The sequence below is a fragment of the Ranitomeya imitator genome, chromosome 9 (genome assembly GCF_032444005.1).
Source record: "Ranitomeya imitator isolate aRanImi1 chromosome 9, aRanImi1.pri, whole genome shotgun sequence".
NCBI classification, from domain to species: Eukaryota; Metazoa; Chordata; class Amphibia; order Anura; family Dendrobatidae; genus Ranitomeya; species Ranitomeya imitator.
Window position 1 is genome coordinate 57,116,691 of NC_091290.1, and position 25,814 is coordinate 57,142,504.

General features: G+C 46.1%; 1 protein-coding gene across 1 annotated transcript in view; it reads left to right on the forward strand.

Moving 5' to 3' along the window:
• VWCE (von Willebrand factor C and EGF domains) overlaps window positions 1-25,814 on the forward strand; it is a 152,136-nt gene that overhangs the window by 81,890 nt on the left and 44,432 nt on the right. The window contains exons 10-17 of the mRNA XM_069740406.1: window positions 665-784; window positions 944-1,359; window positions 1,437-1,527; window positions 11,247-11,329; window positions 11,810-11,897; window positions 12,228-12,313; window positions 12,397-12,514; window positions 19,437-19,522. Coding sequence (XP_069596507.1) covers window positions 665-784; window positions 944-1,359; window positions 1,437-1,527; window positions 11,247-11,329; window positions 11,810-11,897; window positions 12,228-12,313; window positions 12,397-12,514; window positions 19,437-19,522 — 1,088 coding nt within the window. The remainder of the gene's footprint in view (window positions 1-664; window positions 785-943; window positions 1,360-1,436; window positions 1,528-11,246; window positions 11,330-11,809; window positions 11,898-12,227; window positions 12,314-12,396; window positions 12,515-19,436; window positions 19,523-25,814) is intronic.

Here is a 25,814-nt window from a genome sequence, read left to right on the forward strand (position 1 = left end):
ATTTATGCTATTCTCGCACTGGGATCATGGCTTCTTTTTTTAATGGTAGCTATGGTGCTGCATCAGTTCCTTCATTTGATGGTTCAAAAAGATGCCCAATAGACCAATCAAGGCTCCTTCCTTCTTTCAATTTTATTACAAGTGTTATTCCTGCCTTCAAAATTGAGAGAACCCCCTGCATTAGTGCAGATGTGAACAGAGCTTCAAACAGTTCTTCAGTTTACCTAAAACACTTTTCTATGTAGCTTATTGCCTTTATTTATATGGTGGAAACATATTATGCAGAATTGTTCACATTGTAGAGTTCATCATCTGCATAAAGCTCATAGTCTAACCATTCAGTGGGACTCACAATCTAAATTCCCTATGAGTATCTCTTTGGAGTCTGATAGGAAACCGAGAGAACCCTGAGGAAACCCATGCAAACACGGGGAGAACATACAAACTCTTTGCAGATGTTGTCCTTGGTGGGATATGAACCCAATACCCCAACACTGCAAAGCCACAGTGCTAACCACTGAGCCACCATGCTGCCCTAATGATCATCCAAAGAATATATAGCCTGGGAATATGAGGTCATAGAGATTCATAGAAGTGTACAATTATTGTGGGGACAATGAATTATATGAATGGGGCTTATGACTGATACAAATTTATTTTTTAGATGTAAATGAATGCCTGGAGAATACCACCCTTTGCTCCTCTGGAAGTTGCATCAATACTCTGGGGTCTTATATCTGCTTGTGTCCTGTTGGGTTTCTATCAATTAACAGTAGTTGTGCAGGTAACAATAGCTAACATTTTACTGTGACCAAACTTTTATGTACGAAATGTGGTGATTTTGTGCATATCTATCTATCTATCTATCTATCTATCTATCTATCTATCTATCTATCTATCTATCTATCTATCTATCTATCTATCTATCTTATGTATGTTGCAGCTGTTACTCCTGAGGCACAGACAATCGGTTTTCTACAAGCAGTGCACACCTTACCGCAAGTGAAGTCAACATCTTCACCACCAGTAAGCCTGGGACCACTTGTGACCACTGCCTCCCAGACTACGGTGGCCATCACTACATTACCAAAAATATTTACAATACTGTCTACCTCAAAACCACAAACTACAACCACCAATCTGGATCCTTTCCCACCACCTCAGCACCTCAAAACGGGTAACTCGCAACTATCTCAAAAATCCTCAGGGGTCTCCCATATGTCATTGAAGGAAAACATTATTTTCCCAACTGGAGCTCCCACTACACCGCACACAAATTTGCACTGCTGGCACAACCAGGAATTACGACAGATGGGCAGCTCATGGACAGAAGCAGATTGTATGGATTGCATTTGCCAAGTAGGTGACACAGCTTGAAGATTTGATTCCATTTTATAGTCCACTTCATAGAATTACTGTCTTAATACATGTTGCAGGAAGGTACCATATCATGTGAAAGAAGAATATGTAGCCCAACCTGCTCACATCCAGTTCTGCACCCAGAAAGTTGCTGTCCTACATGTGATGGTGAGTTCTTTAAAAAACAAACAAACAAACAAATAAAGTTGCACTATAGCATGAAAACATAAAATATATGAAATATGCATTGCATTACTGCTCTAGTAAATAGGAAAACTTGAGAATACTTAGTGCATAAATTGGCCAATTCATTTATACCCGGCAGCCACGATAAGGCGATTCTCATTGCTTGGGACCTATCCAATGTGAATCCTCTTTTTGCTGAATCCTACATTTATGTGGGTAGATAGGATCCTGCTATGATTAAAACCACCAGAGGCTGTAGGGTGGAGTGCTGTGACAGAGGGCTTATGTATACAAATAGCAAAAGACTGACTGTCACTTCCAAACAGAAACCAGGTGTATACATGTATGAACTAAGAGTAGCCATCTCTATATATAACTAACAAATAAAGTAGCATTCTGTAGCGCTATAGCATGAAATCATGAAATATATGAAATATGAATTGCATTTGCTGCTCTAGAAATTAGGAAAAATTGAGAATACTTAGCGCATAAATTGGCCAATTCATGTATACCCAGCAGCAGATAAGATGATTCTCGCTGCTGGGAACCTATCTAATGTGAATCCTCTCCTAGTTTGAAGCCTACATTTTTGTGAGTAGATAGGATTCACATTAGATAGGTTCCCAGCAATGAGAGTCGCCTTATCGCGGCTACATGAATTGGCCAATTTATGCGCTAAGTATTCATAGTTTTTCTTATTTTCTAGAGCAGTAATGCAATGCATATTTCATATAATTTATGGACTGGACCCACTGAATCGCAGTGACGACCGTTCCAGGCGAACTGTCCAGGTGGAACTGACCCCTATACAGGGATCGTTAGAGGCAAGCCTAACAGGGAGATACACCGCGATAGCTTGTGCCAGAGGGGGGCTCGAGAATCAGGATACTCACCGAGGACCAGACGGGCAGAGCAGCCACAGAGAAAACCTGGAACTCAGGACATAGCAGGGTTCACGCAGAAGGTACTGGATCCTGGACGGAGCAGAGCTTGCACTGGAGGAGTATAGGAATGGATCAGAGCACACACGCATGCAGTGAAAGCGTGCAGGGACAGAGCAGATCATGCACTGGAAGCATACAGAGACTGAGCAGAGCACACACACTGGAAGCATACAGGGACTGGGCAGAACACGCACTGGAAGCGTACAGGGACCGAGCAGAGCATGCACGCACTGGAAGCGTGCCGGGACAGAACAAAGCGCGCACTGGAAGCGTCAGGGATGGAGCAGAGTATGCACACACTGGAAGCGTACAGGGACAGAGCAGAGCACGCACTGGAAGCATGCAGGGACAGAGCAGAGCATGCACTGGAAGCGTACAGGGATAGAGCAGAACAAGCACACACTGGAAGAGTACAGGGACCTGATGTACAGAAACCTAAGTGTACCTGGAGGGAAAGGCACAATAACAATCAGGCACTTCCTCTCACTGTAAGCCACCTGATATACCCGGAGGCCGCTGCCCAGCCAGGACATCGCTTCCGGGTCAGTACAACCCGGCATCATAAGCTGGGAGTGTTTGTGACCGTGACCTAAGCGGCCTAGCGCTCGTACGCAGGGAACGGGATCCCCAGTGCGGCTGAGGACCCGGAAGAGAAGGTGGTATGTGGCGAGGGACCCGGGAAGCAAGATGAGTATCTGCATGCACAGTAATATTACCCCCTCCCTTACATCCCCCTTTCTTAAGGCTGGAAAGAAATCTCAAGATACGAGGAGCATTGATGTTCTCCCGTGGTTCCCATGACCTCTCCTCAGGCCCATACTCCTTCCAATCAATCAAGAAGGTTCTCCCCCTAACCTTTCTCCTGGCTAGTATATCTCTTAAGGCCCCTTCACATTAAGCGACGCTGCAGCGATACCGACAACGATCCAGATCGCTGCAGCGTCGCTGTTTGGTCGCTGGAGAGGTGTCACACAGACCGCTCTCCAGCGACCAACGATGCCGGTAACCAGGGTAAACATCGGGTAACTAAGCGCAGGGCCGCGCTTAGTAACCCGATGTTTACCCTGGTTACCATCCTAAAAGTAAAAAAAACAAACGCTACATACTTACCTACCGCTGTCTGTCCCCGGCGCTCTGCTTCTCTGCACTCCTCCTGTACTGGCTGTGAGCACAGCGGCTGGAAAGCAGAGCGGTGACGTCACCGCTCTGCTTTCCGGCTGACCGACGCTCACAGCCAGTACAGGAGGAGTGCAGAGCACAGCGCTGGAGGACAGACAGCGGTAGGTAAGTATGTACTGTTTGTTTTTTTTACTTTTAGGATGGTAACCAGGGTAAACATCGGGTTACTAAGCGCGGCCCTGCGCTTAGTTACCCGATGTTTACCCTGGTTACCAGTGAAGACATCGCTGGATCGGTGTCACACACGCCGATCCAGCGATGTCTGCAGGGAGTCCAGCGACGAAATAAAGTTCTGGACTTTCTTCAGCGACCAACGATCTCCCAGCAGGGGCCTGATCGTTGGTCGCTGTCACACATAACGATTTTATTAACGAAATCGTTGCTACGTCACAAAAAGCAACAATATCGTTAACAATATTGTTATGTGTGAAGGTACCTTTACTTCAAAAAACATTATCAGTGTTAACAGGTGGCGGAGAAGAACCAACAGAAGAATGATGCCAGTTAAGGACTACAGGTTTAAGGAGAGACACATGGAAATAGTTGGGGATATGGAGTGAGGCAGGCAACCTCAACTTGTAGGCTACACCATTGATTCAAGGCAGAATCTCAAAGGGACCAATGTAGCGAGGACCCAATTTATAGGACGGAGTCTTAAGACGGATATACTTGGACAAAAGCCAGACCTTATCGCCGGGTTGATAATGGGGAGCATCCAAACGCCTTTTGTCAGCATGCTTTTTCATCCTAATGCAAGACCTCTCAAGGGCATCCTTGGTCTCCTGCTACATCTTAGAGAATTCCAAGGACAGGGAGTCGGCAGCTGGCACACCCGAACCAGAGGAAACCAGAGGCAGGTTGGGATGTTGACCAGAGACGATGAAGAATGGGGACCTTTTAGAAGACTCATCGGAGTGATTGTTATAGGCAAACTCGGCCCAAGGGAGGAGGTCAACCCAATCGTCCTGGTGGGCATTAGAAAAATGTCAGAGATACGAGGTCAAGATCTGGTTAATCTGCTCCATCTGACCGTTGGGGATGATAGGCTGAAGATAAATCTAAAGTCACGTTCAAAATTTACAGAGAGTTCCCCAAAACCGGGAGGTGAATTGGACTCCCCTATCTGACACGATGTGTTGCGGGAAACAATGGAATTTGAAAATGTGATGAATAAAAATTCTTGCCAACTCGGGAGCTGAGGGCAAACCAGGTAGTGGGACAAAGTGGGCCATCTTAGAAAACTGATCCACAACCACCAGGATAGTTGTGCAATCCATGGAGCGAGGAAGATCGGTGACAAAGTCCATGGCAATATGCCGCCAGAGTACCGAGGGCACAGGAAGAGGATGCAGGGCCCCAGAGGGTAGTTGTCTCAGAATGACAGGATGCTCAAAATTCTTTGACATCCTGGTGCAGGGACGGCCACCAGTAGTGGCGAGAGACAAGGAAGTACATCTTCTTAGACCTGCAATTTTAGAAGAGTGTCCTAAGCGCAGCACCCTCTCCCTGTCTTTCTCAGAGACGAATGTCTTACCCGGTGGTAAGGTAGCAAACCTCAGGGGAGACACAGAGATGATTTTGTAGGGATCAATAATGTGGGATGGTTCCTCTTCAAAATCAGCTGACAGGAAGGACCTTGACAGCGCGTCAGCCTTATCGTTCTTTTTGCCAGGTTGGAAGTGAAGCTCAAAATCAAAATGGGCGAAAAACAGGGATCACCGAATTTGCCGAGGGTTGAGTCTCTGGGTCAACTGAATATAAGCCAGATTCTTGTGGTCAGTGAAAATTATGAAGGAGTGTACCGCGCCTTCCAGAAGATACCGCCACTCCTCCAATGCTAACTTGATGGCCACAATTTCTCTGTTACCGATGGAATAGTTGCATTCCGAAGAAGAGAATGCCTTGGAGAAGAATCCGCAAGTGATCAAATGACCAGACGACGACTTCTGGGAGAGCACAGCCCTGGCCCCTATGGAGGAGGCATCCACCTCGAGAATGAATGGTCTATTAGTGTCTGGGCGATGAAGTACTGGCGCTTGTGCAAAGGCTTGCCTCAGAGTAAAAAAGGCCTCCTCGGCCTCCAAAGACCAAACACTGGGATCAGCTCCCTTGCGGATAAGTGACGAGAGGTGAACGGTCAATGAGGAGAAGTGGGGCACGAACTGCCTGTAATAATTTGCAAAACCGAGGAATCTTTGGATGGCCTTCACCCTGAGGGGTCACGGCCAGTTGAGGATGGCGGACACCTTCTCAGGATACATCTTTAAACCGGAAACAGAGATGATGTACCCCAAAAAAGGCAAGGATGCCTGTTCGAAGATACACTTTTCGTACTTGGCGTATAAGCGCTTCTCTCTCAAAAGAGGTAACCATCTATGGGTAGGCAGATCCGGAGATAGAAAAGGAGAATGTTGTCGAGGTACACCACAACGCAGGAATACATGAGATCCCGGAAGACGTCATTTAGAAACTCCTGAAACACTGCAGGAGCATGTAGGGATTCGGACAGAAATCCGAGAGTGGACCCTCTGGGTCGTGACTCTAGAGCCCCCGGGGTCGAGCGGACCAGATGGAACCACCCCCTATACAGGGAGTGTTAGGAGCAGGACCTCGGGGGAATGGAGACCCAACAGCTAGAGCCAAAGGGACGACCCGAGAGAAAAAAAGAGACCACAGAGCTATAGGAATGGCGAGGAACAATAGGAAAACAGGACTTAGCTGAATACGACAGGAACACGAGAGGAGGCAGGACACGGCAGGAACTCAGGACTGGGCAGGACACGGCAGGAACACAGGACTTGGCAGGACACGGCAGGAACACGGAACTTGGCAGGACACGGCAGGAACACGGAACTTGGCAGGACACGGCAGGAACACGGAACTTGGCAAGACAAGGCAGGAACAGGGAACTAGGCAGGACACAGCAGGAACACGGGAACTGAGACACAGAGAGAACCAGGGGGGGAAGAGATACAAATACTGGGGAGCCTAGGGCATAGGAACGCTGACGGCAGACAGTGCACCTACGAACCAAAGGCGTCTTACCTGGAAAGACGCCGGGAAGAAATACCCAGAGCCATCGGGTCGCGACCTCCCAGAGGGCTCAGCGACGGAGGAGACACGACCGCGCATGCGCAAAGACACCGGACGCCGCGAGCCAGCGAAGGAGGAGGCAGAGCGGCGAGGGACAGGACCGCGAGCGCGCTGAGGGACGGAAAAAGCCTGGTAAGTATGTGCGGACGAGACAGCGGACGTGACAGAGCATTGCAGAGACCGAAGGGCATGACCAAATATTCGTAGTGCCCATCCCGTTTGTTGAATGCGGTCTTCCACTCATCTCCAGCACGGATGCAGACCAAATTGTAGGCCCCATGGAGGTCACGTTAAGTAAAAATTCTTGGTCCTCGTAGACGATCAAAGAGCTCAGCGATGAGCGGCAGTGGGTACTTGTTCTTGATGGTAATTTCATTGAGCCCTCTGTAGTCAATGCAATGACAAAGTGAGCCATCCTTCTTCTTGACAAAGAAGAATCCAGTGCCAGTGGGAGAAGAAGACTTTTGGATAAAGCCTTTGGCCAAATTCTCCTTAATATACTCTGACATTGCTTGCGACTCAACTGGAGAGAGCGGATAGATTCTACCCCTGGGAGGTGTAGAGCCAGGAATGAGTTGAATCGGGCAATCATATGGCCGATGTGGGGGAAGACTCTCTGCCTTCCTCTTGCAAAAGACATCCATGAAGGACCAATAAGCGACTGGTAATCTGGCCGGAGCAGAGATGGGGTGAGAAATTTTGGCACGGCGAACTGATAAGAGGCATTGATCATGGCAGTGCTGGCCCCAACGGAGAACGTTCCCTTAGCACCAGTCCAGGATAGGTTCATGCGCCCTCAGCCAAGGTAGCCCAAGAAGAATTGCATGGGACAAATTGGGCAAGACGTAGAATGCGATTCTCTCTCTATGCAGAGCCCCCACCTGCAACTCCTCCTCTTCTGTAACCTTCATGACGGTCTCTTGTAAAGGCCTTCCATACACAGAGGAAATCAGACTCGGCTCCTTCAGAATCCTGACCGGAATCTGATGCTTCTTGACCTCTTCCAGACTAATGAAGTTGTCTGCCGTGCCCGAATCCAAATACGCCAATACCGAGTAGCGCCCATTCACAGAAGTCTGGACAGACATAGTTAAAGCTAGTGAGGAGTCACACACACCCAGGGAGGCCTCTCCTACCTGACCTAGGTGGGGGAGTTTCCCGGCCGTACGGGGCAGGAACAGAGTAAATGTGAGGCAATACCACCAGGCTCATAGAACACTTTGCAAAAGGTCTCTAAAAATGTAGACAATTGAGAGGTTATGGGATCATCATATTCCCACAAAGGATTTACCCAGGCCAGAGCCTCGCCCTCCAAATGTGAAACTACATACGCCACTTTTGCCTGATCAGTGGGATATTGGTGCGGCAATAATTCAAGATGCAGGCGATATTGATTAAAAAAAACCCAACATAGCTTGGGGTCACCCAAGACTGAGCTTGAGCAGAGGCTGCGGCGGCAGACTTTAGGGAGAGCAGACGGTCATCCACTGAAGCCATATAACTTAATATGTGAGTATGGGTGTCACATTGCTGAACTAGCTCCTGTTGGAGACTGGTGACCTGGGAAGCATTCCCAGGATCAGAGGCCTGTAAAGCGGACAACCGAGATTCCATGGACTTCATGAACGACATTATACACGTCTGATTCTCCCTCAAGTACACCAACTCCTTCTGAGTGGCAGCCAAGGCACCAGCGGGGCCCTTGGCCTGATTGTTCTGTTATGCCGTTCCCAGGCGAGCTGACCAGGTGAAACCGACCCCTATACAGGGACCATTAGAGGCAAGCCTAGGAGGGAGATACACCGCGATAGCTTGTCCCAGAGGGGGGGCTCGAGAATCAGGGTACTCACTGAGGGCCAGACGGGTGGAGCAGCCACAGAAAAAAACCGGAACTCAGGACATGGCAGGGTTCACGCAGAGGGTACCGGATCCTGGAAGGAGCAGAGCTCACACTGGAGGAGTATAGGGATGGAGCAGAGCATACACCCACTGGAAGCGTGCAGGTACAGAGCAGAGTATGCACTGGAAGCGTACAGAAACTGAGCAGAGCACGCTCACATTGGAAGCGTACAGGGACTGAGCAGAGCATGCACTGGAAGCATACAGGGACTGAGAAGAGCACGCACGCACTGGAAGTGTGCTGGGACAGAGCAGAGCACACACTGGAAGTGTACAGGGATGGAGCAGAGTATGCACACACTGGAAGTGTGCAGGGACAGAGCAGAGCATGCACTGGAAGCGTACAGGGACTGAGCAGAGCACGCACGCACTGGAAGCCTGCAGGGACAGAGCAGAGCACACACTGGAAGTGTACAGGGACTGAGCAGAGCACACACACACTGAAAGCATACAGGGACAGATCAGAACATGCACACACTGGAAGCGTACAGGGACCTGACGTACAGAAACCTAAGTGGACCTGGAGGGAGCACGGAAAGGCACAATAACAATCAAGCGCTTCCTCTAGCAGGAAGCGACATGATATACTCGGAGGCCGCTGCCCAGGAAGGACAGCACTTCTGGGTCAGTTCAACCCGGCATCATAAGGAAGCCGCATCCTAAGCAGCCTAGAGCGCATGTGCGGGGAACGGGATCCCCTGCACGGCTGAGGACCCGGAAGAGAAGGTGGGACACGGCGAGGGACCCGGGAAGCAAGGTGAGTATCTGCGTACGCAGTAATATATATGCTATAGCGCTACAGAGTGCAACTTTATGTCACGCTCACGCCCTGACTGGTGGGCGTGAGCTCGGGGGGTTTGTGGCCCCACTGTGCCACAAACCAGACTACCCTGGAAGGGGCGTAACTATGACAGCTGCCTGGGTTTTCACTGGAGCCTCTGATGGTGAGGTCAGGCTTGTGCAGCAGGCAGCTGCCAGGTTCTACTCCAGGGTGGTGTCTGGCTGTGGCTGCTGATCCCACTTGGGAGACAGGAACACCAGGATTGGTGCGGGCATTAGGCAGGACTGGCAGAAGAGCACGGCTGGAACTCAGACGAGTAGGCTGGCAGAGACGCGGCAGAGAACACAGGACTGGCTAGGACAGCAGGAACACAGGACTGGAAGGCAGGGCAGGAACGGCAGGACTGGCAGGAACACAGGATTGGGAGGCACTGCAGAGAACACAGGACTGGAAGGCAGGGCAGGACTGGCAGGAACACAGGATTGGTTGATGTGGTATATGAAGGAACAGGTAGGGGCCTGTTCACACTGGAGGTGCAGGTACAGATATGTAGTTTGGAGGAACAGGTAGGGACCTGTTCACACTGGAGGTGCAGGTACAGATATATAGTTTGGAGGGACAGGTAGGGACCTGTTCACACTGGAGGTGCAAGAACAGATATGAAATATGAAGGAACAGGTAGGGACCTGTTCACACAGGAGGAGCAGGAAAGGAAACAAGCAGAAAGGAATGAGGTATGAAGAAACAGGTTGGGACCTGTTCACACAGGAGAGGAGTGCAAGACTGCAGATAGGAGTGGAAAAGCAGCAAGAGATAGCGTAGCAACAAAAGCTGAGCAGAGCCACAAAGAATGTGGAGAGAAGCTGCAGCCAGAGATACTGCAGAAGCTAAGCAGAGTGGAACCGCAAGGATTGCAGAGAGGAACTGCAGCAAAAGGTTTCTGCAGCAACGGGAGCGGAGCAGAGTAGAACGGAGCAGAACCGCAGGAGTGCGGAGCAGCGGCAAAGCCACCAAGATACAGAGCAGGCAGAGCCGCAAGAGTGCGGAGTGTAAGCAGACTGAGAACACAAGGAAAGACACAGCAGGGAAGGAAGCCACAGACAAGGAGACCGAGAAAAGACAAAGTACAGACAAGGCAATGGAACAAGACACAGGGACAAAGACACAGGGACCAGGATATACTGCCTCCTGGAGGGCGGACTACAAGATCAAGGCAATAGCACAGAGAAAAGCCTCCAGAGAGGGAGTAACTCAGAGCAGGACCTGGCAAACTCAGAAGCAAGAAACAAACTGAGCTAACACATTGCACAGGCCCAGACCACAGGGTGGAGCTGCACTATATACAGGAGGCCTCTTGATAATTGGTCAGGAACTGATTAGACAGATGCACCTGATTCCTATAAGAACCAGAGAGTTCAGGCGCCGGCCCCCTATACACATAGCCATGAGGCATGCAGAGAGCAGAGACACAGAACATGGAGCTGGCATGAAACAGAAACCACATCATGGCCTGGAGCAGTGGGTAAGATAGTGTGAGAGATGTGAGGCCATGACGTGATGCCAGCAGAGTTGTTACACTTTATTTGTTGGTTATGTATGGAGATGGCTACTCTTAGCTTGCACGTGTACACACATGTATTCTGTTTGGAAGCGACGGTCAGTCTTTTGTTATTTCTTTAAAAAACAGATCTCATTAAATTGTGAAGTAATTAATCTGAGTTATAGGGTATCATTTACCCTTGTCTCAATCTTACAATATTTGGACTGTTCACCATAATACATGAAATGCTTGTGGTCTGGTACAGGGTGCTTCTTCGAGGAGACATTGAGGGCAGATGGAGAACTTTTCCCCAATTTTCCAGATAACTGCACAATATGTATTTGTTTGGTAAGTTATTAAGACTGAAACTTTTGGATGTTTTCCTAATTTTATTTACCTAATTTCCCATTGCATGTATAGCGCCATATCAGCAGTGATGTACAAAGATTGTCCCAATTTACATCACGTCTAATCTCCATGCACTAATGGGCCAATTTTATATGGTGGCAATACACCTTACATCACTGTCAGCTATTCGCTAACATTCTCACTTACGGTAACTCAGGAAAGTATGTAAGGGATCTCAAAGAAGAGATTGGAGTAGCCACTGAGAGACACTTGGGTCCATCATTTCTGTTGCATATTCTCACGTGAGTTATTAATATTGGATCATATCAATATTAAAGAAATAACTTGTAACTTTCTGACAATACAGAGTAAAGTCTCAGTGTCTCATATAAAATGAAAATTCCATTTCATTTGTAAAATGTTTCTATTGTTAACAGCATTTTGTCTTTTTTTTCCCATCTATTGTGGTTAATATTGCAGGCTGGAAATATCACCTGTATCCCACCCGTGTGTCCCCCTATTTCTTGCTCTGACCCTTTCATGTCAGATTGCTGCTTGCGGTGCCCAGGTCTGTATTACGCTTATATACCGTGTAACTCAGGGTAATATTAAACAATGCACTTATGCAATCATGAGCCGATAATCCAGTGGCCAATAACCCATGGCAATCAGATAGTTAGATTTTTGGGTTCAATGTCCACGAGTTGTGTTATGTGTTGCAACTTTGCTTGACTGTAGTGGGGTGAGTTTCAATTCTAGACACCAGACAAGTGTTTCCAAGGGTAAAACAGATTCTTATTTTTTTTCCCAATCCTTCTGTAATGGGGTCTAGCATCTCTGTGTGTTCTCACATAGTGATTGCTGTCTCGGTTTGAAACTGAACATACTTTAATTGTAGATGGATGTGAATTCCAAGGAAACCATTATCCTCATGGTGCCATGTTTAGCCGAGATGAAAATGGATGCACATCCTGTGTATGCCAGGTTTGTACCAATACTATTCTTATCCCCTTGTTCTTGTGTCTTGTAAATATTGCTGTCTCCATTTGTGCTCCTTATTCCTATAGAATGGAGCAGTGGAGTGCTCCTTTGTCCCATGTCCCAGCTTAGAGTGCCCTAGAGAGGACTGGGTGCTGGAGTCCGGACAGTGCTGCTTCACATGCCAGGAGCCACCACAAAGCACAGGTAATGGATATTTATGGGATACACCCTCGAGTACTGCAGGAATTAAGTACAGTTATTGATAGACCATTATTTTTAATCTTTAGAGACTCCATAATAACAGGGTCTGTACCACAGGACTGGCGTATAGCACATGTGGTGCCAATATTCAAAAAGGGGACAAAAACTGAACTCGGAAATTATCGGCCAGTAAGCTTAACCTCTACTGTGGGTAAAATCCTGGAGGGCATTCTAAGGGATGCTATACTGGAGTATCTGAAGAGGAATAACCTCATGACCCAGTATCAGCACGGGTTTACTAGGGACCGTTCATGTCAGACTAATTTGATCAGTTTCTATGAAGAGGTAAGTTTCAGATTGGACCAAGGGAACCCAGTGGATGTAGTGTATATGGACTTTTCAAAAGCTTTTGATACGGTGCCACACAAAAGGTTGATACATAAAATGAGAATAGTGGGGATAGGGGAAAATATGTGTAAGTGGGTTGAGAGCTGGCTCAGGGATAGGAAACAAAGGGTGGTTATTAATGGAGCACACTCGGACTGGGTCGCGGTTAGCAGTGGGGTACCACAAGGGTCAGTATTGGGCCCTCTTCTATTTAACATATTTATTAATGACCTTGTAGGGGGCATTCAGAGTACAATTTCAATATTTGCAGATGACACTAAACTCTGCAGGGTAATTAATACAGAGGAGGACAATTTTATATTACAGGATGATTTATGTAAACTAGAAGCTTGGGCTGATAAATGGCAAATGAGCTTTAATGGGGATAAATGTAAGGTTATGCACTTGGGTAGAAGTAATAAGATGTATAATTATGTGCTTAATTCTAAAACTCTGGGCAAAACCGTCAATGAAAAAGACCTGGGTGTATGGGTGGATGACAAACTCATATTCAGTGGCCAGTGTCAGGCAGCTGCTACAAAGGCAAATAAAATAATAGGATGCATTAAAAGAGGCATAGATGCTCATGAGGAGAACATAATTTTACCTCTATACAAGTCACTAGTTCGACCACACTTAGAATACTGTGCACAGTTCTGGTCTCCGGTGTATAAGAAAGACATAGCTGAACTAGAGCGGGTGCAGAGAAGAGCGACCAAGGTTATTAGAGGACTGGGGGGTCTGCAATACCAAGATAGGTTATTACACTTGGGGTTATTTAGTTTGGAAAAACGAAGACTAAGGGGTGATCTTATTTTAATGTATAAATATATGAGGGGACAGTACAAAGACCTTTCTGATGATCTTTTTAATCATAGACCTGAAACCGGGACAAGGGGGCATCCTCTACGTCTGGAGGAAAGAATGTTTAAGCATAATAACAGACGCAGGTTCTTTACTGTAAGAGCAGTGAGACTATGGAACTCTCTGCCATATGATGTTGTAATGAGTGATTCATTACTTAAATTTAAGAGGGGACTGGATACCTTTCTGGAAAAGTATAATGTTACAGGGTATATACACTAGATTCCTTGATAGGGCGTTGATCCAGGGAACTAGTCTGATTGCCGTATGTGGAGTCGGGAAGGAATTTTTTTCCCCAATGTGGAGCTTACTCTTTGCCACATGGGTTTTTTTTGCCTTCCTCTGGATCAACATGTTAGGGCATGTTAGGTTAGGCTATGGGTTGAACTAGATGGACTTATAGTCTTCCTTCGACCTTAATAACTATGTAACTATGTAACTCACTAGAGGGAATGTACAGTGCAAGCTACCATCAACTTTGCTTTGATCCACTAAGTCAACTCTGTAAATGTACTTAACTTCTGCGGGAGATTTCCTTAACCCCTCTGTGACATTAGACGTACTATCCCGTCGAGGTGCCCTGGGCTTATCTGACCCTGGACGGGATAGTACGTCATAGCCGATCGGCCGCGCTCACGGGGGGAGCGCGGCCGATCGCGGCCGGGTGTCAGCTGCTTATCGCAGCTGACATCCCGCACTATGTGCCAGGAGCGGTCACGGACCGCCCCCGGCACATTAACCCCTGGCACACCGCGATCAAAGATGATCGTGATGTGCCGGCGGTGCAGGGAAGCACCGCGCAGGGAGGGGGCTCCCTGCGGGCTTCCCTGAGCCCCCCGCAGCAACACGATGTGATCGCGTTGCTGCGAGGGTCTCCTCACCTCCCTCCCTGCTCGAGCCCCGGATCCAAGATGGCCGCGGATCCGGGTCCTGCAGGGAGGGAGGTGGCTTCACAGAGCCTGCTTAGAGCAGGCACTGTGAAGGCTGCAGCGCTGCATGTCAGATCAGTGATCTGACAGAGTGCTGTGCAAACTGTCAGATCACTGATCTGTGATGTCCCCCCCTGGGACAAAGTAAAAAAGTAAAAAAAAAATTTTCCAAATGTGTAAAAAAAATAAAAAAAAATATTCCAAAATAATGAAAAAAAAAAAAAAAATTATTCCCATAAATACATTTCTTCATCTAAATAAAAAAAACAAAACAATAAAAGTACACATATTTAGTATCGCCGCGTCCGTAACGACCCGACCTATAAAACTGTCCCACTAGTTAACCCCTTCAGTAAACACCGTAAGAAAAAAAAAAAAAACGAGGCAAAAAACAACGCTTTATTATCATACCGCCGAACAAAAAGTGGAATAACACGCGATCAAAAGGACAGATATAAATAACCATGGTACCGCTGAAAGCGTCATATTGTCCCGCAAAAAAAGAGCCGCCATACAGCATCATCAGCAAAAAAATAAAAAAGTTATAGTCCTGAGAATAAAGCGATGCAAAAATAATTATTTTTTCTGTAAAATAGTTTTTATCGTATAAAAGCACCAAACCATAAAAAAATGATATAAATGAGGTATCGCTGTAATCGTACTGACCCGAAGAATAAAACTGATTTATCAATTTTACCAAACGCGGAACGGTATAAACGCCTCCCCCAATAGAAATTCATGAATAGCTGGCTTTTGGTCATTCTTCCTCACAAAAATCGGAATAAAAAGCGATAAAAAAATGTCACGTGCCCAAAAATGTTTTCAATAAAAACGTCAACTCGTCCCACAAAAAACAAGACCTCACATGACTCTGTGGACCAAAATATGGAAAAATTATAGCTCTCAAAATGTGGTATTGCAAAAAATATTTTTTGCAATAAAAAGGGTCTTTCAGTGTGTGACGGCTGCCAATCATAAAAATCCGCTAAAAAACTCGCTATAAAAGTAAATCAAACCCCCCTTCATCACCCCCTTAGTTAGGGAAAAATAAAAAAAAATGTATTTATTTCCATTTTCCCATTAGGGCTAGGGTTAGGGCTAGGGTTAGGGCTAGGGCTAGGGTTAGGGCTAGGGTTAGGGCTAGGGTTAGGGCTAGGGTTAGGGCTAGGGCTAGGGTTAGGGTTAGGGCTAGGGTTAGGGCTAGGGTTAGGGCTAGGGCTAGGGTTAGGGCTAGGGTTAGGGCTAGGGCTAGGGTTAGGGCTAGGGTTAGGGCTAGGGTTAGGGTTAGGGCTAGGGTTAGGGCTAGGGTTAGGGTTAGGGCTAGGGTTAGGGTTAGGGTTGGGGCTACAGTTAGGGTTGGGGCTAAAGTTAGGGTTAGGGTTTAGATTACATTTACAGTTGGGAATAGGGTTGGGATTAGGGTTAGGGGTGTGTCAGGGTTAGAGGTGTGGTTAGGGTTACCGTTGGAATTAGGGTTAGGGGTGTGTTTAGATTAGGGTTTCAGTTATAATTGGGGGGTTTCCACTGTTTCGGCACATCAGGGGCTCTCCAAACACGACATGGCGTCCGATCTCAATTCCAGCCAATTCTGCGTTGAAAAAGTAAAACAGTGCTCCTTCCCTTCCGAGCTCTCCTGTGTGCCCAAACAGGGGTTTACCCCAACATATGGGGTATCAGCGTACTCAGGACAAATTGGACAACAACTTTTGTGGATCAATTTCTCCTGTTACCCTTGGGAAGATACAAAACTGGGGGCTAAAAAATAATTTTTGTGGGAAAACAAAAAGATTTTTTATTTTCACGGCTCTGCGTTATAAACTGTAGTGAAACACTTGGGGGTTCAAAGTTCTCACAACACATCTAGATAAGTTCATTGAGGGGTCTAGTTTCCAATATGGGGTCACTTGTGGGGGGTTTCTACTGTTTAGGTACATTAGGGGCTCTGCAAACGCAATGTGACGCCTGCAGACCAATCCATCTAAGTCTGCATTCCAAATGATGCTCCTTCCCTTCCGAGCCCTCCCATGCGCCCAAACGGTGGTTCCCCCCCTCATATCGGGTATCAGCGTACTCAGGACAAATTGGACAACAACATTTAGGGTCCAATTTCTCCTGCTAACCTTGGAAAAATACAAAACTGGGGGCTAAAATATAATTTTTGTGGAAAAAAAAATATTTTTTATTTGCATGGCTCTGCGTTATAAACTGTAGTGAAATACTTGGGGGTTCAAAGCTCTCACAACACATCAAGATGAGTTCCTTAGGGGGTCTACTTTCCAAAATGGTGTCACTTGTGGGGGGTTTCTACTGTTTAGGTACATTAGGGGCTCTGCAAACGCAATGTGACGCCTGCAGACCATTCCATCTAAGTCTGCATTCCAAATGGCGCTCCTTCCCTTCCGAACACTCCCATGCGCCCAAACGGTGGTTCCCCCCCACATATGGGGTATCAGCGTACTCAGGACAAATTGGACAACAACTTTTGGGGTCCAATTTCTCCTGTTACCCTAAGGAAAATACAAAACTGGGGGCTAAAAAATAATTTTTGTGGGAAAAAAATTTTGTTTTATTTTTATGGCTCTGCATTATAAACTTCTGTGAAGCCCTTGGTGGGTCAAAGTGCTCACCACACATCCAGATAAGTTCCTTAGGGGGTCTACTTTCCAAAATGGTGTCACTTGTGGGGGGTTTCAATGTTTAGGCACATCAGTGGCTCTCCAAACGCAACATGGCGTCCCATCTCAATTCCTGTCAATTTTGCATTGAAAAGTCAAACGGCGCTCCTTCCCTTCCGAGCTCTCCCATGCGCCCAAACAGTGGTTTACTGCCACATATGGGGTATCAGCGTACTCGGGACAAATTGGACAACAACTTTTGAGGTCCAATTTCTTCTCTTACCCTTGGAAAAATAAAAAATTGGGGGTAAAAATATAATTTTTGTGAAAAAATATGATTTTTTATTTTTACGGTTCTGCATTATAAACTTCTGTGAAGCACTTGGTGGGTCAAAGTGCTCACCACACATCCAGATAAGTTCCTTAGGGGGTCTACTTTCCAAAATGGTGTCACTTGTGGGGGGGTTTCAATGTTTAGGCACATCAGTGGCTCTCCAAACGCAACATGGCGTCCCATCTCAATTCCTGTCAATTTTGCATTGAAAAGTCAAATAGCGCTCCTTCCCTTCCGAGCTCTCCCATGCGCCCAAACAGTGGTTTACTGCCACATATGGGGTATCAGCGTACTCAGGACAAATTGGACAACAACTTTTTGGGTCCAATTTCTCCTGTTACCCTTGGTAAAATAAAACAAATTGGAGCTGAAGTAAATTTTTTATGTAAAAAAGTTAAATGTTCATTTTTATTTAAACATTCCAAAAATTCCTATTAAACACCAGAAGGGTTAATAAACTTCTTGAATGTGGTTTTGAGCACCTTGAGGGGTGCAGTTTTTAGAATGGTGTCACACTTGGGCATTTTCTATCATATAGACCCCTCAAAATGACTTCAAATGAGACGTGGTCCCTAAAAAAAAATAGTGTTGTAAAAATGAGAAATTGCTGGTCAACTTTTAACCCTTATAACTCCCTAACAAAAAAAAAAATTGGTTCCAAAATTATGCTGATGTAAAGGAGACATGTGGGAAATGTTACTTATTAAGTATTTTGTGTGACATATCTCTGTGATTTAATTGCATAAAAATTCAAAGTTTGAAAATTGCGAAATTTTCAAAATTTTCGCCAAATTTCCGTTTTTTTCACAAATAAACGCAGGTACTATCAAAGAAATTTTACCACTATCATGAAGTACAATATGTCACGAGAAAACAATGTCAGAATCACCAGGATCCGTTGAAGCGTTTCGGAGTTATAACCTCATAAAGGGACAGTGGTCAGAATTGTAAAAATTGGCCTGGTCATTAACGTGCAAACCACCCTTGGGGGTAAAGGGGTTAAAGGGAATCTATTACCAGATTGTTACTACTCCATCTGAGATCAACATAATTTAGTGGCAGATACCCTGGTTCCAGTGTTATATCACTTACTGGGCTGCTTGTTGTAGTTTTGATAAAATCCCATTTTTTTTCTGCAGATTTACCAGTTCTCTGCATGCTGAGCTCTGTATAACCCCGCCCACACCACTGATTGGCTGCTTACTTTTTACACAACTGATTGGCAGAAAGTGAGGGATGAGGTTATGCAGAGCATGTGAATATGGAGGACTACATGGCAGCAGGTTTACTAATTGTCTGGTCATAATCTCCTGCTGAGTGATTTTAACACAACTACAGCTAGCATCCTAGTAAGTAATGCATCGCTGGAATCAGGCTCTTTGTCTCCACATTATGCTCCTCTCAGGGGACAAAAATCTCTCTCGCCATCCCTATTTATTTGCAATAGATTTTTGTAGAGTTTTTAAATTAAGTGATCCGCTATTAACTTGAGAAATTTGAATTAGATGAAAGTTACTAAAACTTGAAAGAAATATATTTAATTAACACACCAAGCAAAACATATACACCGTCCTACTCAGCCCTCTAACGCCCTGCACTAGGCCAAGTATAACTATAACCTGTTCGGTATCTACATATGGCTGCTGTCAGAGCTGTGAGAATCTGATCAATGGGTATACCAGGTATCGAACCTCCACCTATGGATAGATCATCAATATACTGTGACTCTACACTGCAATTAGGAAGTTTTGTATATGAGAATGCTTCTTCTGTAAATTATATTGCTGTTTGCGCAGGATGTCCCTTTGATGACAATGGAATTGAGATTCCTATTGGGCAGATCTGGTCCCCTGGAGATCCCTGCTCCATCTGCATTTGCCAGGTGAGTTGAATTATGATCCCATATTTGGGAGCGTAATGAACATTTTTACCTTAATTGCTTGGGGTTTGAGCAACATCTGGATGCAGTTTGTATGTTTTCCCCATGTCTGCACACATTCACAACTTCTGTCCTAGATCCCATCACTCACATGGTCTCTTGATGATCCAACCCCGCCACTATCTATCCTACACGTTCCAATAAGAACTATTGTCCAAGACTACATTTTAGGCCTACCGGGAAACCAGATCACTGCTAAAATCCCTGTTAGTGCAAAAGGGATTCTTTCCACTCTTTTACATAACCCAACTAAAACCCTCCTAGTGTTAAGAACAGTACCATTTTCACCAACAATTTAATTGGAAAGAACTGTCTTCGACTCCAAGGTTCTGGGCAAACACCTTACTCGATCCAGCTTTATGTAAGTTTAGCACCTGGCACAATAAACTGCGCACTTCTGAAACTAGTGACCAAGCTCCCCAATTAATCAGCTTTCTCTAGAAAAAGAAGATTGACGTTTCAGAGTAGATCACTCCTGTACGAAGGAAGCAGTTCCAGAATGGAATAGCAATTTCACAGTTTTTAGTTTTACACATTTCGCACTCTCTTCGAAACATAGCACAATCAGTATAGCAGAGAAAGGAGGTTTAATTACTGGTGTAAAAACACCAACACGTAAAAAAGGGGAACCACCCACCGGTCCGTGATAAAAATATATCAAAAGATATAGTTATTAAGACAAAAACATGACAATAAGGAAAACAATCATGTTTACGGTGTCTTGCTACAAAGCGCCGACAACTACCGTGTTCAAATACCATTTCATTCTTTTAATGTAATTGTCCCATAATTTCTAAATTTCTTTTTATAAAGATTTATTTATTTATATCATAATTGATTCCATGGTGCTGTACATATGAAAAGGGGTTACATACAAGAAACAAATATAGATAGCAATGAAGAAGATAATAGTGACAGACTGGTACATAGGGGAGAAAGCCTTGCCGTGGCAGCTTTATAGTTTACGTGGTATTGGGAAAGGAGGCAGTAGGTTGGGGGTTGCAGCAGCTCTGGTTGTGGTGAGGTGACAGCGGGGCATTGCAAGTTGTGAGCTTTCTTGAAGAGATGGGTTTTCAAGTTTTGCCTGAAGGTTCTGAATGTTGGATACAGTTGGACATGTTGGGGCGCTGCATTACATACTTGGATGTGCCAGAAATAGTAAGCAGTCACCGGCTGCCACCAGATTCCTGAGGAGTCAAGATGTCGAAAACCCTTGAGTAACTGTAAAGGATCTGCAGCAAGATTTGGTGTGATCCAGCACTGATGTATTAGCTTGCACAGTAAAGCGCATGCTCGGACTCCTAGACTAAAGGTACCTTCACACATAACGATATTGTTAACGATATCGTTGCTATTTGTGATGTAGCAACGATATCGTTAATGAAATCGTTCTGTGTGACAGCGACCAACGATCAGGCCCCTGCTGGGAGATCGTTGGTCGCTGAATAAAGTCCAGAACTTTATTTCGTCACTGGACTCCCTGGAGACATCGCTGGATCGGCGTGTGTGACACCGATCCAGCGATGTCTTCACTGGTAACCAGGGTAAACATCGGGTAACTAAGCGCAGGGCCGCGCTTAGTAACCCGATGTTTACCCTGGTTACCATGCTAAAAGTAAAAAAAACAAACACTAGATACTTACCTACCGCTGTCTGTCCTCCAGCGCTGTGCTCTGCACTCCTCCTGTACTGGCTGTGAGCCGGAAAGCAGAGCGGTGACGTCACCGCTCTGCTTTCCGGCTCCCAGACAGTACAGGAGGAGAGCAGAGAAGCAGAGCGCAGCGCTGGAGGACAGACAGCGGTAGGTAAGTATCTAGTGTTTGTTTTTTTTTACTTTTAGCATGGTAACCAGGGTAAACATCGGGTTACTAAGCGCGGCCCTGCGCTTAGTTACCCGATGTTTACCCTGGTTACCGGCATCGTTGGTCGCTGGAGAGCGGTCTGTGTGACAGCTCTCCAGCGACCAAACAGCGACGCTGCAGCGATTCGGATCGTTGTCGGTATCGCTGCAGCGTCGCTAAATGTGAAGGGGCCTTTAGCCTCTACTGACACAAAAGGACAAACAAAGTTGACTTGATTATGCTTAAAACCATATGAATAAACCATAGAAGTTTGAGGATTCTGTTTTATTGAGTGTTAAAAATAACTAGAAATTTTCAGGGCTGTGGATCGGTATGTCTAGAGGAGGAAGAATGAAGCATATGCTAAAACGAGCACCCTAACTTCAGTGAAGCATGGGAGTGGCTGGGTGATGCTTTACTTCAATAGCACTGAAAGTCTACAGGACGTGTAGAGCAGGATGGATTAATCAAATCAGGAAATCCTAGGAGAAAAAGTCATGCCTTCCGCGAAAAAGCTGAAGCTTGGGAGTCATTGAATATTATTATTATTATTTATTATTATAGCGCCATTTATTCCATGGCGCTTTACATGTGAGGAGGGGTATACATAATAAAAACAAGTACAATAATCTTGAACAATACAAGTCACAACTGGTACAGCCGCGAGGGCTCACAATCTACAAGGGATGGGTGAGGATACAGTAGGTGAGGATAGAGCTGGTCGTGCAGTGGTTTAGTCGATTGGTGGCTAATGCAGGTTGTAGGCTTGCCGGAAGAGGTAGGTCTTCAGGTTCTTTTTGAAGGTTTCGATGTAGGTGAGAGTCTGATATATTGCGGTAGAGGCCAGGGAATAGCGGGGAGACAGGTAGATTAGTCAGGCAGCTGAGTTTAGAATATATTGGAGGGGTGCGAGAGTGTTAGAGGGGAGGTCACAGAGCAGGAGGTTACAGTAGTCGAGGCGGGAGATGATGAGGGCATGGACTAGGATTTTTGCAGATTCTTGGTTTAGGAATGAACGGATCCATGAAATATTTTTGAGTTGAAGGCAGCAGGAAGTGGAAAGGGTTTTGGATATGCAGTTTGAAGGAGAGATCATTGTCAAGGATTACCCCAAGACAGCGAGCTTGCGGGACTGGGGAGAGTGGGCAGCTGTTTACTGTAATGGACAGGTTCGTTGTGGGGGTCGCATGAGATGGGGGAAAGATGATGAATTCTGTTTTGTCCATGTTAAGTTTTAGAAATCTAGCGGAGAAGAAGGATGAAATAGCGGATAGACATTGAGGAATTCTGGTTAGTAGGGTGGTGATATCTGGTCCAGAGATCTAGATCTGTGTGTCGTCAGCATAGAGATGATACTGAAAACCGTGAGATTCTATGAACTGTCCCAGGCCAAAATGTAAATGGAGAAGAGCAGGGGCCCTAGAACTGAGCCTTGCGAGACTCCGACAGATAGGTGGCGAGGTGAGGAGGTGGTGTGTGAGTGGGAGACGCTGAATGTCTGGTCAGTTAGGTATGACGAGATCCAGGATAGGGCCAAGTCTGTGATACCAACAAATGAGAGGGTCTCTAGTAATAGGGAATGGTCCACTGTGTCAAAGGCAAAGGAAAGGTACAGGAGGAGGAGGATAGAGTAGTGTCGCTTGCTCTTGGCGGTTAATAGGTCATTGGTGACCTTAGTTAGGGCAGTTTCAGTGGAGTGGTGTGACCGGAAGCCTGATTGTAAGTGGTCAAAGAGGGAGCAGGAAGATAGATGAGAGGATAGTTCAAGAAGGACGTGTTGTTCCAGTAGTTTTGAGGCATAGGGAAAAAGTGATATAGGGTGATGGCTCGATAGAGAGGATGGGTCAAGAGAGAGCTTTTTGAGGATAGGTGTGTTTGAGGCATGTTTAAAGCTTGAGGGGAAAACACCAGTTGCTGGTGATAGGTTGAAGAGATGGGTTAGGCGAGGTTTGCGATGAAGTGGGAAGGGATTGGGTCAAGTGCACAGGTGGTGAGATGCGATCTTGGAATATTCAAAGAGGGTAATTATCCCAAACATACCTCAAAGTCCACCATGGCTTGGTTTTAGAAGATGTACTGGAAGACTCTGGAGTGATCACCTGAATTTGGTTTTATGTGTATATATATAGGTTTGGATTGTAAGTTGTTTGACTATATTCATAGACATACACATTGTTTTTGGGTTACTTCCTGGGTTGCTCACCTCTTTTTTCCTGTGCTTGTGGTTTTTGCCCACTTTTACAAAAAAAAATTTTCAAATAAAGATTATATCGAGTTTTATTGGCCTTGTGTGAAGTTTTGTTGTTAGGTTGATTATTTCATACAGAGTTAGATAGCAGAATAGCCGGTAATTCAATTGTTGGCTTTTGCAAAATCATTACCGAACCCGACATGACATAGGGTATACGTGAGTTCCGTGACCTGGAAAAAATTACCCCAACCCCCTTAAACAGATCTCTTAACAATCTAAAGAATAAACTTCTAACGTACTCAAAACAGCAGACAGAGACATATGTTGGATTTAATTGGCCACAGCAGCCATTTTATTAAATAAAAGATAACAGAACTTTTATGACAACCCAGAATAGGAGGGGCAGTCCTCGAAGCCCCAAAGTTATAAAAAACTCAGTATCCCAAAAACTCCACAATGTTCAGCCCAGGATGAGTCTTACCCCCAGCCGTAAAGCACCAGCTCAGGGATAGATAACAACCAATCCTGGTCCACCGAACCCACCCCCATGCCAGGGGTCCATAAATCCACCTCACGCGGAATAACCGTACCGCGCCTTGTTAAATTCTCTCATGGGGTGTCCAGGACCTCTCAAGATCCCCACCCCATTGAACCACGATTTACCATTTCCACCGACTTCGAGGACCTCCACCCCCGCCAACTGCCGTGACAATACCCTGACAGCATTCACATAACAAAATAAATACATTTAGACGCCTCTTAAAACAATACTCCAAAAGCCCACATATGCCGACTTCACCCCCCCCATTACCCTAACCAAAAAAGGGAGGGTGGGCGGGAGATTCCTCACTTGTCACGCAGGCACCTAAAATGGATGCCTGCGTGAGGAGCGTGCCCCTTTTTATGTGCCCCCTCCCCACAGTCCCCTAGTTCCACCCCTTATTTTCAAAAAATGCCCCTAAAGCCACCCCTCAAGTTCCCAGTTAACCCCTTACCACCGTATCCCTTCTAACTGCTCCAGCTCCCCAGGTCCCACGTAACCCTGTCATGGCGGCCTCCCTTTACGTGCCGTGGGCCCCCAGTACGGCCTTTCTTGACATAGGGTATACGTGAGTTCCGTGACCTGGAAAAAATTACCCCAACCCCCTTAAACAGATCTCTTAACAATCTAAAGAATAAACTTCTAACGTACTCAAAACAGCAGACGGAGACATATGTTGGATTTAATTGGCCACAGCAGCCATTTTATTAAATAAAAGATAACAGAACTTTTATGACAACCCAGAATAGGAGGGGCGGTCCTCGAAGCCCCAAAGTTATAAAAAACTCAGTATCCCAAAAACTCCACAATGTTCAGCCCAGGATGAGTCTTACCCCCAGCCGTAAAGCACCAGCTCAGGGATAGATAACAACCAATCCTGGTCCACCGAACCCACCCCCATGCCAGGGGTCCATAAATCCACCTCACGCGGAATAACCGTACCGCGCCTTGTTAAATTCTCTCATGGGGTGTCCAGGACCTCTCAAGATCCCCACCCCATTGAACCACGATTTACCATTTCCACCGACTTCGAGGACCTCCACCCCCGCCACGAACACGAATGGCCTGACACCTTAGCCATTCATGTCCCTCCACACCTTCAAGCTTAATTCAATGCCACTACGGATAGCCAAACACCACATATCATTACCCACCGCGTTCAGGTGCACGCCATCAGCTCTCCAGTAAGCTCCTTGACCCGATTCCAAGTCCACATGTCTCACGGCCAACGCGCCATTCCTCACCATAAACCGAGATATGGCCCTGTTTATTTTAATCCGGGCCCTGTTCACCCCCTCGTGTGATCTAGCACCTCTCCATCTTTTACGGGGAATGATGTCGGACCACACCAACAACACTTTTGGAAACATGACCCAGAACCTCAGGATATCGAATTTGATATCCTTAATCAGCTCCCTACAAGACCGTTTAGCCAAATCATTCCCCCCTAAATGTATCACCACGATCTCCGGCACTCTATCCAGTCTAACAAAACGATGAAATTCAGGTAACCATTCCTTCCACACCATCCCCCTTTTACCGATCCATCGTAAAGTCACTGTCTCTCGAGAAAGACCCAACTGACGACCGTCCGGACGAACCGCAGCACGCAACGCAGCCCATACAACATACGAATGCCCCATGATCCAGACGAGCATCGGA